Source organism: Aethalodelphis obliquidens, unplaced genomic scaffold (genome assembly GCF_003676395.1).
Source record: "Aethalodelphis obliquidens isolate GAN/ISIS:26980383/991018 unplaced genomic scaffold, ASM367639v1 scaffold16, whole genome shotgun sequence".
Classification (NCBI taxonomy): Eukaryota; Metazoa; Chordata; class Mammalia; order Artiodactyla; family Delphinidae; genus Aethalodelphis; species Aethalodelphis obliquidens.
This window is the reverse complement of record NW_020837960.1, coordinates 25,608,222-25,624,031: the sequence shown is the minus strand read 5'-3', so window position 1 is coordinate 25,624,031 and position 15,810 is coordinate 25,608,222. Positions and strand designations below refer to the sequence as shown.

Sequence of the window (15,810 nt, the reverse complement as noted above, 5' to 3'; positions counted from 1 at the left end):
ATCCAGCCAGAGAGAAGGCCTATTGAAATGTGCGTGTTTCTTAGAAAAGGGTACCAATGGCCCTTTGGAAGTCGCCCATCTCTTGAATCTGTGAAAATGTAGCAATATTGTTTTGCTAAAGGCTTCTACTCCACAAATCAACCAGGAATCCTAACTAAAACTGGCAGCACAACACCAGGGCTGTCACAGTTCCCTGACCCTAAAGAACCCAGACCCTCCTCCCACGGTCTTTGTGTACCATTCAAATTCGCTTCTCAATGTGTGCTACGACCTTGATTCTTCTTCATTGGTTGCACAGTTCTATGGCCAGTCCCATGGTTCTACAGCTAGCCTTACCTCTCTGGTGAGATGGAAAGCTCTTTGAGGGCAAGGGACCACTTCTATTGAACACATACTACTGCCAAACATTGTGCTTTGCAGGGTAAGATACGGCCCCTACCTTCAAGAAACTTACAGAAGGATAAACGAAACCATGTGCAAAACCAAGCGCAGCCACAGAGGTGTAAACAGGAAGCGGGGGAGCCCGGAGGGCGAGGATTAATAAGCCTGAGTCGTAAAGGGCTGGTGGAATCAGTAGGGGAGAGGGCGGTAGAAGGCAACCCGGGCAGGCAAACCAGGCACGCGGGGCAGCGCCAGCAAAGGCAAGGAGAGAAACAGTTCAGCGCTGCAGGAACATCAGGCGCAGGACAGAGTGGAGGGAGCTGAGGCTGGAGCGGCGGGCCTAGCAACGTGGCCCCAGCAACGAGGCCGTGCAATTCACGCTGACCCGGTACGGGGGCCGCTGGCGCACCTAGCGAGTAAACCGATTTGGGCTCCCGTTGCGAAGCTGTGTCAATGACGGCCTCCAGCGGCCGCGCAACCCCCTCCCCCGGGCACCTGTGCGCCTTCGCAGCCACCAAAGCACACGCAGGGCTGCCTCCCTCCATCAGATTTTCTACGCGGCCGCGCGCCCGGGTCCCAGCCCCTGCCCCTGGGCCCCCACTTCTCCGCTCAGGTTTAAAACGCCTGTTGCCGCACCGTGGCGGGTGCCTGCGTGCCAGCGGGAGGCCCGGTGGTTTCCTCTGCAGTCGCTATCGGGCTTTCCTGAAGAAGACTGCCCGCGGGCCCCCGACCCCGCGCTGCGAGGCTCCGGGCGAAGGCTACCCGCCCGGCTGGCGCAGGGGCCGTGCGGGGGCCGGTGCCATCTGGGGCTCGCGCCAGGCGCAGTGCTGACAGCCGTCCTCCTGCGAGGGTGCAGCATGGAAACCAACGGGACGGGCCACCCGCGTCTCGAGCCCGCGGCCCGGCTGGCACCGGGCGGCCCGGCTTCCCCCCGTTAGTCTCGGGCCGGGGCCGGGCAAGGGGCTGGCTCGGCTGGGTCCGCGCGCGGCGCCCGGACGCGTCATTACCTGGCCAGCGTAGTTTTCCCCGAGCCCGGGAGGCCTCGCAGGAGGTAGAGGTGTTTCCGAAAGCTGTGGCGGCGCGGAGGTGTCCCACGCGGGGGCGGCGGGGCGGGCGGCCGAGGCGGCTGCTGCTGCTGCCGGAGGCTCAGCCTCCCAAAGGATTCAAGAAAACTCTCCTCCATGGGGTGGGGGCTGGCTGCGAGAACACTGCTTTCCCCTTCCTGAAGTCACGGTCTTGGCCAAAGCTGTTGTTTTTGTGGCTCTCCGGCCATGTGATAGATGGAGGGGCGGGCGCTCGGAGCCCAGCCCCTCCTTCCCACCCGCCCGAACTGCGCTGCGTGGGAGGGGTCGTCCCTACCTGGAAAGCTGGGGACGCTGGGAGACTGACAGCCGGGAAAACCTGGGCAACGCGACCCCCGCCCCGCTCCCCCACTGCCTCCCCGCCCCCCCACGCTTCCGGGTACCCTTCGCCCTGGGGGGAGAGGCCCACCGGGTGGGACACTGGACACTTCCCCGGGACGCCCGCGTGGAAGGCAGGCCTTAGGCAAAAGCCCTCCTCCACCCCACCTAACACTGGCCTAGACCTTGAAAGTGAAATAATTTTAGTTGACGATAAGAGACCGTGAACAGCATTTTGAACAGTAACAGTAAAGACCATTGTCTCCCCCAATTTGTGAGCACCAATATCTGGCTGGTGTCCCAACGGCTAACACCACTCTCCCAGGGCCTGTATCTTTTCCTTTTTTTAAATACTTCTGTATCAGCCTGCCAAAAATATTCTTAGAAAGCTTTGTTGCCTCTACATAACTTTAGAAATCTCTTCTTCTTCAAAAACAAAGCACCTCTTAAAACTCAGATTGATTTATGAACAGTAGTATAAACTAGGCATCCTGAGAAGGACGGGCTACTGCCCAGGTTCATGACCTGTTACCACAGGAAAGGGATGGCCTCCCTAGGAGCAGGAGCAGGGAAAGGAGCAGTCTACTGAAACAACAGAAAAGCATCCAGAATTAAGTTCTAAGTTCCAGGAACTGGTGAGCGCCAGTTGGTTGATCACCACAGTACTCTCCACTGTTTCACACTCAGGAGTGTGAAAGAGAGATCCTATTTTCTGAACTAAAATTCAAGATGCATGGACTGAAAGAGACAATATTAAAAATTAACACCATCCTCGAACAATCCGGGATATATGGTGGCTTTGGCTGTAATAACCATTGTAAAGTAAATACATTTTGTTTCTGGCAGCTAAGGTATGAAAATTTTGAAAAGGAATTGTGAAGAAAAGCAATTTCCTTCTAAAACAAAACCCAGAGATTGCACAATAAGCTTCAGTGGAAGGGACTATCCAAGTGCGGGGGTGGGGGGTGGGGGGGGCTCTGTGCTGACAATTTCGCCTTCCTCTTGGGGTTCTGTGGAGGGGGGAGCGGAGGGAGATGAGCTACTCTCTTGAAAATCCCTTCCCAGCATTGGAGGAAGAATTCTTAGCACTTCTGAGAAACACTGAAATTTCAAAAGCTTCTCTAAATATTAGAGGGAAACCATAAGGAATGGAGAATATACATGAATCATAAAAATAGTGTTGCTTATAATGTATGTATCCTATCATACTTCCATGTATCTACAATACTTCTTACAAGACCGTTTTTACCCAGCCGCAAAACTACCTTTTTCATTCTAGACTTGCACGCTCTAACATAGGAGCCAATAACCACATGTGGCTATTAAGCACTTGAAGTACTGGCCCAAACAACAGCTGGTCCAAACTGAGATTAAAGTACACTGAATTTCAAAGCTTCAGTATGAAAAAAAAGAATGTAAAATATCTCAATAATTTTTATATTGATTATGTGTTGAAGTGATAACATGCTGTGTATTGGGTTAATATATTATTAAAACTAATTTCATGTTTCTTTTTTTTTTAACTTGGCTAGTAGGTAAGTCTAAAGTACATATGTGGCTGACATATTTCTGTTGGACATGTGCTGCATGAGTGCTGCATGAGACTTCTGTCCATTTCTATTTCCTTCTATAGAGGGTGTCCCAGGCAGTGTGGGAGAGGGCAGCAGGAAGACACACAGCTTTGGGGGCTAGAAGTTTTGGCACACTGAGTCTGCAGTACCTGTGGCAGCTGAAGCGATGAAGTAGATGCTGGAAAATGTGAATGTGCTGTTAGAAGAGAGGTCTGAGATGGAGACAGAGCTTTGGAAATCCTTCCCCTGTGAGAAGAAGATAGAGAAAAGAGCAGACGGCTGAAGAGGGGGCTCGGGGACAGCATTTAAAGACAGTCTTTGAAGTGGATCTATTGAAGGAGAGTATGAGAGACAGAACTGTAAGATAGTGTGTGGAGCCCCAGGGAGGGAGAGTTCAAGGAGGAGAAAATGGTTGGCAGTATCTGAAGGTGACCCCAGACACTTCTCCTTTCTCTTAGCTCCCAGATTTAACTAGTCAACAAGCTCTGTTTTCCCCAATTTATTCCTCAGAACCACACTGTTTAAAGCTATCTGTTTGTGTATCTGTTTCCTCCCACTAGACTGTAAGTTCAAAGGCAAGAACAGTGTTGCCCTTGTCACCCCAAGAGCTAACACAGCATCTGACATTCAGAGATGCTCAATAGTTGTATATGGACCCAAACTGCTTTCTCAGTAGATGTGTCTGAGCTTGGGATTTACTAAAGATTAACACTGAAAAAAGATAGTGATAACGTCAGCTAAGGACTAATGTAAACAGTCAGTGACCTTATTGGCAGATCTGAGAACCACCCTGCTCCCAGATAGTATCTACGTTCAGATCCTTACTGGCCCTATATAGGTGGCAGCCTCCAGAGAGGAAGGCTACCCCCGAGTCAGAGGATCCCTGTGACAACACTCCTTCATGCCCTCAGTTCACCCAACCAGCTTTTCAGCTCTAAGGTTCTGTTCCATTTCTCTAGAAGGTGATGACCAGCACAATTTCACGTTGCTGCACTACAAACCATTACCATGATAGACATAAAGAAATAATCTTAGGAGTAATTTCTGGCAAATGAAGAAACATTCAAATGTTTCTCTAATTATTACTGTTTAACAAGATGTGGAAAAATAAGAGGGTGCACAGGAAGAGCCATTGGAAACCAGGAATTTAACCCTCGAACCTACAGTTCCAAATACCCCACGATTTGGAATGCTTAATTGTAAGTCAGCCCTGGGTTCCTCTCCTGCAGATGCCAAGATGGCAGAAGTCAGAAACCAAGACGAAGTTTCCAAAGCAGCCTAACCAAAGACCCTGTAACATAGTAGAACCATTTAAAATATAAAGGTAGTAGCTTCCCAATTTTCTCTAATCCTATGTCCTTTCTTCATCTACCAAAAGCTTTTATCTGATTTTTTACTCAAAAAAATGCCTTATATACATACTTATTCACCTTGTTACATAAGTGACATGAATGGAAAGGACAGGAAAGCATCCCTCTGTGCCTGCTTAGCTGTTTCTATGGTGGACCCCTCATTGCTACAGCACCTCCAGCTCTCACCTTCCACCACAGTCTACACTATTTGGCCATTCAGAGGTAGTGCCTCTATACTTAAAACTGCTCCCTCCTGGCTCTTCCCTTATCCTTCCCCTAGAAGCTCGATGGAGGATGCAGGAAGCTCGAAGAGGTTAGGGGAAGGGGGACAAGGGGAGAGCAGTCATGCAGAGTATGTCTGCTTGCCTGAATTGACAGGGGAAATGCTCAGGACTCTGGTGGCCTAGGATAAGTCTGCTAATGCAGAAATGTCCTCTGGATAAGACTGATTTTGCTCATTCTAACCTCACACTGCCTCTGCCTCCTATATTCCTTCCCTCTCTCTATTTGGCATCACACTCCTCCCCAAAGGCGATGACCATAATTCTATTTCCACAGCACCTAGTATTTGCCACTGTTCACAGGGACACTTGAGGAGTATAAGTTTTGAGAAGGAAGCCTGGGAGGTGGGGAAAGTAGCCCCAACCCATTTTTCTAAAGCTCCATTCTGGAAATTAGGGCAAGGTAATAAAGGCAGGAGCTGGAGAAAGCTGGGGGCTTCCTGGAACCTAAGTAGAAGCCTAGGTGGGTAGTTAGCTGGTATGCATCAATACAGTACAAAGGAGTCTCAGAACTGGTCACCAGCCCTGCCATACTCATTGTTTAATATTTATGATGTTACCCTTACTTACAGCCATGGTGGTGTGGACTCTAATGTATTCATTAGAAATCCATAATTGTTGCTGTCGAAGTCTCCTAAGAAAGCAAACATTTGCCAGATGCCAGAGTCTCCTCTGCTTCAACCCTAATCCTGATCAGCTCTTCCCTGAAATCATCCCATCCCAGGCCAAAGGTAAGTCCAGTTTCACAACGGCTCTAGGAGCCTGCACAGAGAGCAAGACCTTAGGGAGTTCAACCAAACACTGAAGACCTTGGTCTCTGTCTGTAAGAGACTGACAGTCTAGTAGAAAGATAAACTGAAACTGTACAAAATGAACATAGGAAAAACATTGAGCTATTTTAAATAAAGTGCTCAGTTCCTGATTTAGCAGACAGAACTCAAATACTTAACTTCCCTCACTGAAACCCCACGAAAATGTAAAGGTTTTTTGGCGGGGTGGGTAATCATTATTATTTTCAAGTATAAACTGTAAGAAAAGAGAGAAGATCACAGCAACAAAATTTCAAAAACTGGAACGCTAAATGCCCAGTGTTAATTAATTTGGAAAAAAAATTAAAAATAAAACTTGAATTACAGAAAGCCAAGAAACAATACTATTTACTCTGCATAACCCCTAAAATTTCAGGAATTGGAAGATTTAGGGCTGGACGTGGGACTCTAAACAGGAAGGTCAGTTGAAAGTCTGTTTAAGAAACAAATGTCCACACAGTCAGGCAGCTGCCCACCCCCTGCAGAAGCCTGGAGGTTTATTCTCTGGAGAAGATAAAACAGGATGAGGAGGAGTAAGAGGCAAGATACGGCAGGCAACACTCCCTTTCTGAAAACAGAGAGATTACATAAATGCCTACATGTTGAATAATGAGAAATCACCCCTTAATTTATACTTTTCAAATACGAATTTTTGTATTTGAAGTTTGTTAAGTACGATTAAACTAAAATAATAGTAATAATAAAAATAATTATTATTGTAGTATAGTGCAAGTCCCACAATCTCTAACCAAAATCCTTGAGGTCAGATATGTTTCAGAATTTAGGAAGTTCTAAGTGGGGTCTAGGGCACCCCTGGTAATTTAACACATTAATATTTCTGCAGTAAAATGTCTGAAGAGTCACGCTAAGTGGGATAAATAAGGAGTAAAATTAACCTGTCTGTTTGGGTCAAGTCTTGCTGCCAACTTAGTTTTCACGCCAAACATTTAAGAAACAAAACAAAATAAAAACAACTTTTGGTTTTCAGAGGCTTTTGGATTTCAGAATTCTAGAAATGGAATCATGGACCCATACTTGGATATAGGGCCTATCCTTCTATTCTGATGCAATTTTAAAAATAAGCTACTCAAGTTTTCTGTGCCTTATTTTCTTCATGAAATAAAGTAGGGTGAGTATCTTCAAAATTAGATAATAAAATGTTCAAGTTGTTACCTCTTTCGTTGAGTTTTTTATTAGTAATCAGGAAACTGATTAAGAATAGTTGAACAGATTATTCAAACCAATTTCGGTATCCACTGAGTGTATCACTCTAAATTATCCTTCAGTTTGGCACTTAGCACTCTTTCTTGATGATGAGGGTCTTCAACAGTACCAGGAAGACGGAGACTTCAACTACAAACAAACACAAGCCCAGACAAGTCCAGACAAAATGGTGACATGAATGGAGTTTGCTGTCAGTTTCCCAAACTCCTGACCTATTTATGCCACCCCCTCATATCTAGAACTTCACGCTGTCCCCACAGCCCCGCACCCTGCCTGGTCCTGCCTCATTCAAGAGCCTGTCCTCCTGATTATGCCCAACTTTCTGTCTCTAAATCAAATCCTGGTCTATGTCCCATTTCCTGATGACCCAGCTATTTACATTATAAAGTTAATAATAAATACATTTAACTCATGCAAATGTGTTAACAAGTTTATTGAGTCAATATGTTGCTCTCCTAGATCAGTGGTCCCCAACCTTTTTGGCACCAGGGACCAGTTTCGTGGAAGACAATTCTTACACGGATGGTGGCGGGGTGGGGGAGATATATGATGGTTCAGGTGGTAATGTGAGTGATGGGGAGTGCAGAAGAAGCTTTACTCACTCGTCCGCCACTCACCTCCTGCTGTGCGGCCCAGTTTCTAACAGGCCTCAGACCTGAACCGGTCCAAGGCCCAGGGGTTGGGGACCCCTGTCCTAGATAACACAATTTCTATTCTGCCAGGGGCATTTCAAAGACAAAGCTGTAACCAACTAAGGTACTCAGGGGAAGGGAATTAACCCTAACTAAGAGCCTAGTATTTTTCAGGCACTATGGTAAGAACTTTGCACAAGTTATTTCATTTAATCCTCATTTATTATCCCCATGACAGATTGGTATTATGAATGTAATTTTTTTACAGGTGAAGAAATTGAGGCTCTGAGAGGGTAATTTGTTTAAGGTCACATAGCCAGTCAGCAGTAGCTTCAAGATGCAAACGCATCCTCTTTCCAGCACTCTGCCCTACGTCCTTAAAGAAGTGAGGCAATATAAACACCCTGGCCACCAGCAAGAAGAGGATTTTGAAATAGGCAGGGATTTGAGGCTCCCAGAGCCAACCACATTCTCCTGCTATTTCCTTCTTTCTAAATTTCTGTTTACCCCGTGACGCCCACTGATCCTTAATTATGCCAAACACAAAACTAAGAGGCCCATTCTCATTACAATTATAAAAAACCTGTACATGGCTACAGCACTCATGAAATTCCCCAAAAAGAGAGGACAAATAATTAGGGATGACTGCTCTGTGAGGTTCACAGAGGGCATTTCGTTTAGCATGAATGTAGAAGATGAACATAAAAATCAAAAAAGTATGGTCCATAAAGTGTCCTTGACACAAAATTACCAGATAGAAAACACTCTGAAATTAGCTACTGCCAAATATACCCATGCTTGTTGCATGCTGCTTATACTGGTGTCACACTGAGGGGAAGCCTCACATAAACTCCATGAGGCCGGGAATGTTTTCACTGCTATATCCTCAGTGTGTAGAACAATGTCTGAACTGAGGCAACTCGATAAACATTTGTTGAACAAATGAATGAATTTCTTCACCTCCTTTCTCTGGAATTCCTCATAGCCTCTTATCTCTTCCCCTCCTATATTTATCCCACATTTTCCAAATCTCTAAACTCTTCTCCCAGATCTTTAGTCCTTCCCCTTCTTCTTTCAGCAGAACCATGTTTAAAACAAACAAAAACATTTTTACTGGGTATATGTGTATTTCTAGTTAGCTGAGAAATGGAAACAATGAAAAGAGAAAACATATGGTAAATGCAGAGTACATTCAATTCTTATCAAATGCAGACAGATACATAATGAAATCATAGCAGCTGTGTTTATTTCATAATTTAGGCATTTAAAAAAAAGTGCCATGTGTTTATTTTAATGTCACTTGATGTCCAGTTTAAAACATGAGTTTGTCTACACGTTTTACCTCTTTTCCTAGAGAATCTTTTAATATTTAAATATAACCTATATCCCTAATTCCCAGCCATCACCACATTATCAATCTGGGTGGAGGTGAGGGGTGAGGGGGTGGAAATCCCTCATAAACTGTGTGTTGACAGAATGCTCTAAAATATATTCTAACTAATAAAGTTGGAAAATAAATTTGGCAGCAACAATCTAAGCTTTGTTGTATTTCATAAAAAGATCTACATTTAAAGGAAATAAAAACATCACATGTGCAATAGCACACAGAGTTGCTATGGTAACAGACTACATTTTTTATATTTACTCTTCAATTGTAGTACATATGAACTATTACAACCAAATAATGTCAACATCCATTTCCTCCTGATCATATAGAGGTCTCTGGAATAAGTTGTACTTACAGTTCAAAGAATCCTCATTTTTTTAACCAATCTTCTTCTGTCTTTTCTAGAAATCATAATTAAAATACATATAATAATGATTAATATTTGCCATTGGGATTAGGTTTGCACCATCATTTAACTCCCATAGGGACACTCTCCAAATGAGAAAAAACATAATAAACATAAATATCAGTTTAAACATTTAAATTATTGCTGTGTGCGTGTGTGTGTGTGTGTGTGTGTGTGTGTGTGTGTGTGTGTGTGTGTGTATGTTTAGGTAGGAAAAAGGTCTCCATGGGAATGAGGAGAAATATGTAGAAAAATGTATTTGGTTTTACTACCTGAGCACACAAACAAATCTACTTTTCCCACAGCTGTGTTTATATGAACAGTTAAGAAATACCTACTATCCTGAACTATATAATTCTATGTTTCACTAAACCTTGATTTTACTATTTATTTCAAAATGTACCTTTGGCATTGCCTTTGGGCACATATAAGTCACTATCAACTAATGTAAACAGAATACCAGCCACCCTCTCCTCATTACATTACACAGAGTACTGGATTTTCCAGAGTTTCTGTTACCTTTCTAACCTTCCCAACCAGTCCTCCTCCAGCTACCTGGAAAATTAACAGCCTGTCAGAACCATCATGGACCACCAGAACATACCAATAATGAGGTGCTTCCAAGTCACGTAAATATGAATCTAATTTGTAGCTGTTACTTTATTATAACAAGATAAGATTGAGGGCTGGACAGGAGAAAAAGATGTAAAGAAGAATAAATGACTCTCCTAAAACAGGGACCTCAGTCACCCACAGTTGGCCCTTATACCAGCCTACACTACAACAAAGTTAGGGAATTAAATGCAACTTTCTGTTTGGGACTAACTGAAAGAAACATGCATAGATTATCCACCCATCCACATACATTCTTTCTCTAATTTAATACAATGGATGTAGCTCTTCATGTTACATTTGATGGAACAGGTTTTCTTTTTTCTTTTTTTTTTTGAAACTAGTTAGAGGGCATTATGCTAAGTGAAATAAGTCAGACAGAGAAAGACAAACATTATATGATATTGCATATGTGAAATCTAAAAATATAACAAACTAGTGAATAAAACAAAAAAGAAGCAGACTCAGATATAGGGAACAAACTAGTGATTATGGGAGGCGGGGGCAATATAGGGGTGGGTAAGTGGGAGGCACAAACTATTGGGTATAAGCTAGGCTTAAGAATGTATTGTACAACACAGGGAATATAACCAATATTTTATAATAACTGTAAATGGAAAGTAACCTTTAAAAATTGTATTAAAAATTTAAAAATCAATAAAAAAAGAAACCAGTTAGAGAAGGTCTGCTTTGAAAGCCATAAAAATATACCTCTACTGACGTCTTCCACTGTAAACAGATCATCTTCAGTGTCTTCCAGTCAAGAGGAACCACACAGTCGTCGGGCAACAAAGATTCTGTAAAAAAAAAAAAAAAAGAACAAATTTCATCTCTAATGTCACACATATTTTTACCCTAAATATGAAGACATACAAACATGATATCTAGACCACCATAATGATAAAAGCCTGGTTTTGAAGATATTTCAGTGATAGCTAAAGCAGGAGTTAGTCTCTCTCAGGTCTCTGTTAGTAAACACTATCCAGACTCAATAAAAATGCTTATGTATATATGTAAAGTGATATGTATCATAGTTCATATTCTCATGTAAGTACAAATATATACACATCAGTAGCTTCAAGTGGTACTGTCACAGGGCATAAAATTTAGGTAGACATCCTTTCCTGTGACATGTATAAAACACTGCAAGTACAGCAAGTTTAGTTTTCTTGCAAATTGCTCCTTCCACGTAAGAGTGTCTGGGAGAAAAAATCTTTACAATTATGATGCTCATAAGCAAGTCCAGACATTGATTTATACCTATCCGCCATACCAAACCACGGAAAATATTTTTCCTATACTCGCATATCCCCAGCAACATGGGTAGTTTGGTTTCTTCAGGCCTATGTATGACTCTACTATATAATCCCACTGTGCCTGCAGAGCTCCTAATAATAGAATTCATTTGAGTTCCCTGTTTTATTTACAAGGTCATAGATACACCAGAGCTTTGCATGTCCAACCTAGGTAAACGAATTAGTTTACAGCCTCCACTTCCAGTTTTCTCCTTTCCTTTTTTAAGCATACACCATTTCCAAATGTAAAATTCTTTCCCTGTTTTTCTTTTAAGTCATATTTGTATAAGCACTGCTTATAATTCACTTCCATTTGGAGCCATCCCAGACAAAACCATAACCCCATATTCTCTTCAACAATCCCTTTAGCACAGCTAACCTCACTCATAAAATATTCATAAGCTTCTCATTTATATTTTCTATGTGCAATAATTTTGTTTTGTGTTAGTCTTGTCTCCCCATTTAGAAGGTAAGCTACTTGATGAATGAGGTCTATTTCCTCTAAAAAGCTTTCCAAAGCTTAATTAATGGATGCTGGATCATTATTGTTGATTATGATAGTATTGTGCATTCAAAGGAGGTTTAGAATCTTTTCCCACTAGTGCCTTCATGCTTTCTGGTGCCAATCTAAGGCAGTGATTGTTAATATTTTGGGGTCATGGACATCCCTGAGAAGCTGTTAAAATCTATGGACTTTCTCCCAGAAAAATGGCACAAAATGCCACAAAGAATTTTGCATATGACTTCAGAATATGGACTTTGGACTAATATTCCCGGCTTAAAATGACTTCCATTATCTTTTTAAATTCTCCAAAGCAAATACAGTTTAATTTTTTAAATTGGTATGTTTCTTTGGTGCATCTAGGAGGACAGAAAATTGCAGCAGTTACGGTGTGATTATTCACAAAGTTTGCAAAAATGATAAACATGATGCCAGAACAGGTTGATAGTTGTGACTCCTCTGACTCTGAGACTTAGCTAATCTTGGGTCTGAGCTGAGTGGACCAAGCTTGTCCAGAACAGCAGAAGTTTAGGAGCAAAGTAAAAAACACTGGAAATCAAGCTGTTAGAGAACCCCAGTCTCCCTGGTAAGTACAGAAGAAAAAGAATATCACGAAGATACAGGATGCAGGGACTGGAGCTTTACTTCTTGGCTCTTACAGCTTCTGTCCCCAAGGAAGGGGACACATGCAATTGCATGAAGTCATTAACACGTGCAATTGACTTACAGATAAGGAAAAGTTGGGGTATGTGCCTCATTTCCTCTTTAAGATATTTAGCATCTTGCACAGGCATACTATTTAGCAGAAATTTACTTAGAATTTTACTTACAATATTAAAAAATCATATTTTCATTTTTAATTCACAGGTAGATTTTTCACTTCCAAAAACAACAATCTTAAGAGCCCAAAGGAACTTTTCAAGTCAACCAGTCAGACTCCTTCCTAACCTTCTTTTCAGTACCCTTCTCAGTTCTTAAAAATTAAATTAAACTGATTTCAGATATTTTTTTCATCACTTAATCTTCATTGTCCCCCTTTTACTATTCTCATATCTATGAGCTATAATGTGAATGAGAAAGGAAAGGGCCATGTGCCAAACAAGGGAAATGCAGAAAGCAGAAAGATTTTTCTTAAAGAAAGCAGTACATCTCTATTTGTTACATAATCACTGTTTGCCTGTCTCATTCTTCAGTCTTCCCACTGTCTGTTGAAACTGAGAGTCCAAGTATTCAACATGCTCAAAGACATTTCAGACGACTGACTGTGGAGGTGGGGTATGGGGCATGACTCCACCGAGCACCATTTGCTACGTGTCCTCCACTTCCACCGCCGAAAAGTATCACAACATCAATTAACTGCATGAAATCACTAACATGAGGTAGAAACACTGCAAAAATTACTCACATATGTTAAACTGGACTTTTTATTTGTAGCAAATAAACTCAATTTACCCACTGGAACTCCAGGAGATCCAAAAAGCTTTACTAGTTGAAAGGCAAACTCTTGTGATAATGGTAGCTCAAGGGAATCATAGTAGTCAGTGCTTGTTACATCTTGGTTATCCTCTGTTTGTGAGAACTGTAATGGTTTAGGTTCTTCCCATGTCTCTAGCTTTTCACCAAAACTTTCATTTAAAAAGTGAAGATCATTAGTGACCCTAAAAGAGTACAAAGTATCAGGTGGGCTACTTAAAATTTCTGAAGAAGTGAACCTTACATCATTTAGTTTATCATCTACTCTCCTCTGAGAGTTGGAAGTCAAAAACGGTTTCTTGCTTGTAAAAGATATCTTCCAAAAGCTAGATGTATATTGTAGCATAAGAGAAGGAATGGGGCTTTTGTAAAAATACACAGAGTGCCTTAGTCTATTAAATAGCAGGTAATGAGAATAAAATTGTCCACCAACATTTAGAAGAGAATCTTTGACAATGTCAAAGTAAAACCATGATGGATGATGATTGAAGGTCATAATGTTTTGCTTATTCTCTTCTTCATTATTTATTTCTGAAATGACATCTTTTTTTTCTTCCAAAATAATTTTTATTCCATGGCTTTCTGTTAACAATTCACATTCCCCCATTTCTTTTACATTGATATGACTCTGTCCCAGTAAGTTAAAGTTTGGTGCCAAACTGAAAATCCTTTTCTGCCTCCTTTTTTTATTCTTTATTGAGTGTAAGGCATTCTTTAGGCTATCCAGCTTAAGGAAGTGGCTTCCAAAGATATTTGTCTCTGTTTCTATGATTGAATCTATATTCTCAGTTGGAGGTGACAAATCTTCATTTTCTATCGATAGCTTCTCTTCTATCAATGTTTCAGGACTGTTTCCTGGTCCTGATGCTCCTTCAGAAGGAGAGATCAATTTAATCAATTGTCTCCTGTTGTCAGGATAAGCCAGTTTTTGCCATCTATCTCTCTTTGGTCTCTGTTCACATATAAACTTATTAGGTCCCTCAGGCCAGCTACCAAAATAGGGTTGTCTATCAGAGCCCAACTGTAATTCTTCATCAGAGAAATCATTTGAGAAAAAAGCCCAGTAATTATTTTTAGATGTATTTACTCCTTGTTCCTTTCTTAAAACTTTATCTGAAGTTCTGGATCCATATTGATGGTACAGACTTGTTTCATTCAGGAGACTCTTATCTACCATCTCTTTCTTCTGCATAAATGAGCGTGGGGTTTCAACAAATCGGTCTTGGATGTGTAATGCCATGATATCCCTACTTTCTATATGCTTTTCTATCTTTGTGCCAGGGCAGTCATCACTTGCTACATAGGGGAGATTTTGAGTCACTGTTGAATAAGCAACAGAGCTTTCATTTGGCATCAATGACAAATTTAGAAACAAGTCATCATCTTCCTTGGGGAGGAAATTCTTTGGTGTATTGTCCAACTCAACTACAGACATAACATGTGGCAAACTGTTTTCAAAATTTATGTTTTCCTGTCTCTCATCTTTATGGACATTCACAAAATCTCCTACTTCATTTCTCAGATCACCCGTTAAGGAATACTCTGATTCTCTTTTGGTCTCTTCTAAGTCTTCCTCTTCATTCTGAGATGGGTCCTGATCTTCTGGTGTAAGATAACTTAAGGTTTCAAATGAGTTTTCCTCCATGATTTTACTATGACTGTTCTGCTTTTTGTTTCTTTTTCTGTTTCTCTTCTTGGCTTTGCCGAACCTGTGCCCAGTTTTCTTCAAATCTCTTTCTCTGAAACATAAAAGAATTAAGAAATTCATAACTTAATTACTTATATAACATTATAAACTAAAATATTATACTCAATGTGCAGATATACAAATCATTAGTATAAGAGATTCTAAAGTGTGTGTCCACTTTGAACTATATTTTAAAAATCACCTTTGAAAGAGATATGCTTTAATCCTCTAAATGATTGGGTTGGCCAAAAAGTTTGTTTTCAGGTTTCCATATCATAGAAAAACCCAAACGAACTTTTTGGCCAACCTGATAAAAGTGAATACACTTTGAGAAACTTACAACTCATTTTCACATACTCATTTCATAAACCAATAACTTTATGAAAGCTTAATATTTTCCCTAAGATACTTTATATATATATATATATATATTACCAATAAACAACTTGGTTATCCCAACATCTTGAATTTTGAAAAGTGAAAAGTGACGGGTATAGTGTAAATGGCACCACTTTAATGGCTCAAATAGCTAGATTTTCTCTAGACGTAAAAACTTTGGCAATTAAGTTGCTCCATCAAACTGTAAAGAACAGTTGATAATGAGCAGCCAAGTTCAGTATTGGGATGATATGCTTCCAACTGCCTAGTGAGCAGTGGTTCTAAACCAGAGGCTCTACCACTACTTTGTGGGGTGTGTGGAAATGTGTGAAGGCATTTCTGGTGGTCTCAATGACTGGAAATGTGTTACTGGCACTTGGTACTGGGGCCAGGGGTGTTAACCATCCTGCAATGCCAGGG

The 15,810-nt window shown here is 41.5% G+C and overlaps 2 protein-coding genes and 1 long non-coding RNA gene across 13 annotated transcripts in view; 1 reads left to right on the top strand and 2 right to left on the bottom strand.

Annotated features, from left to right (window-relative positions):
* The window catches only part of N4BP2L1 (NEDD4 binding protein 2 like 1), a 35,117-nt gene extending 33,337 nt beyond the window's left edge, over positions 1-1,780 (bottom strand). For 2 of the 7 annotated variants that reach the window (XM_027116551.1, XM_027116550.1), the window contains exon 1: positions 1,389-1,741. In XM_027116551.1, the coding sequence (XP_026972352.1) occupies positions 1,389-1,564 (176 nt within the window). In that variant the 5' untranslated portion in view covers positions 1,565-1,741. Of the gene's footprint in view, positions 1-1,388 lie in introns of all 7 variants that reach the window. The other 5 variants (XM_027116552.1, XM_027116549.1, XM_027116548.1 and 2 more) reach the window with 5 other exon arrangements.
* Positions 79-7,382, top strand: LOC113625708 (uncharacterized). Its single transcript, XR_003434808.1, has 3 exons — positions 79-769; positions 5,558-5,716; positions 7,081-7,382. It is a non-coding gene; the product is annotated as an uncharacterized LOC113625708 (long non-coding RNA).
* N4BP2L2 (NEDD4 binding protein 2 like 2) overlaps positions 6,964-15,810 on the bottom strand; it is a 61,828-nt gene continuing 52,981 nt past the window's right edge. For 4 of the 5 annotated variants that reach the window (XM_027116542.1, XM_027116544.1, XM_027116545.1 and 1 more), the window contains 4 exons: positions 13,305-15,064; positions 10,767-10,852; positions 9,393-9,438; positions 6,964-7,147 (listed from right to left, as the gene is read on the bottom strand). In XM_027116542.1, coding sequence (XP_026972343.1) covers positions 9,415-9,438; positions 10,767-10,852; positions 13,305-15,064 — 1,870 coding nt within the window. In that variant the 3' untranslated portion in view covers positions 6,964-7,147; positions 9,393-9,414. Of the gene's footprint in view, positions 7,148-9,392; positions 9,439-10,766; positions 10,853-13,257; positions 15,065-15,810 lie in introns of all 5 variants that reach the window. The other variant, XR_003434807.1, reaches the window with a different exon arrangement.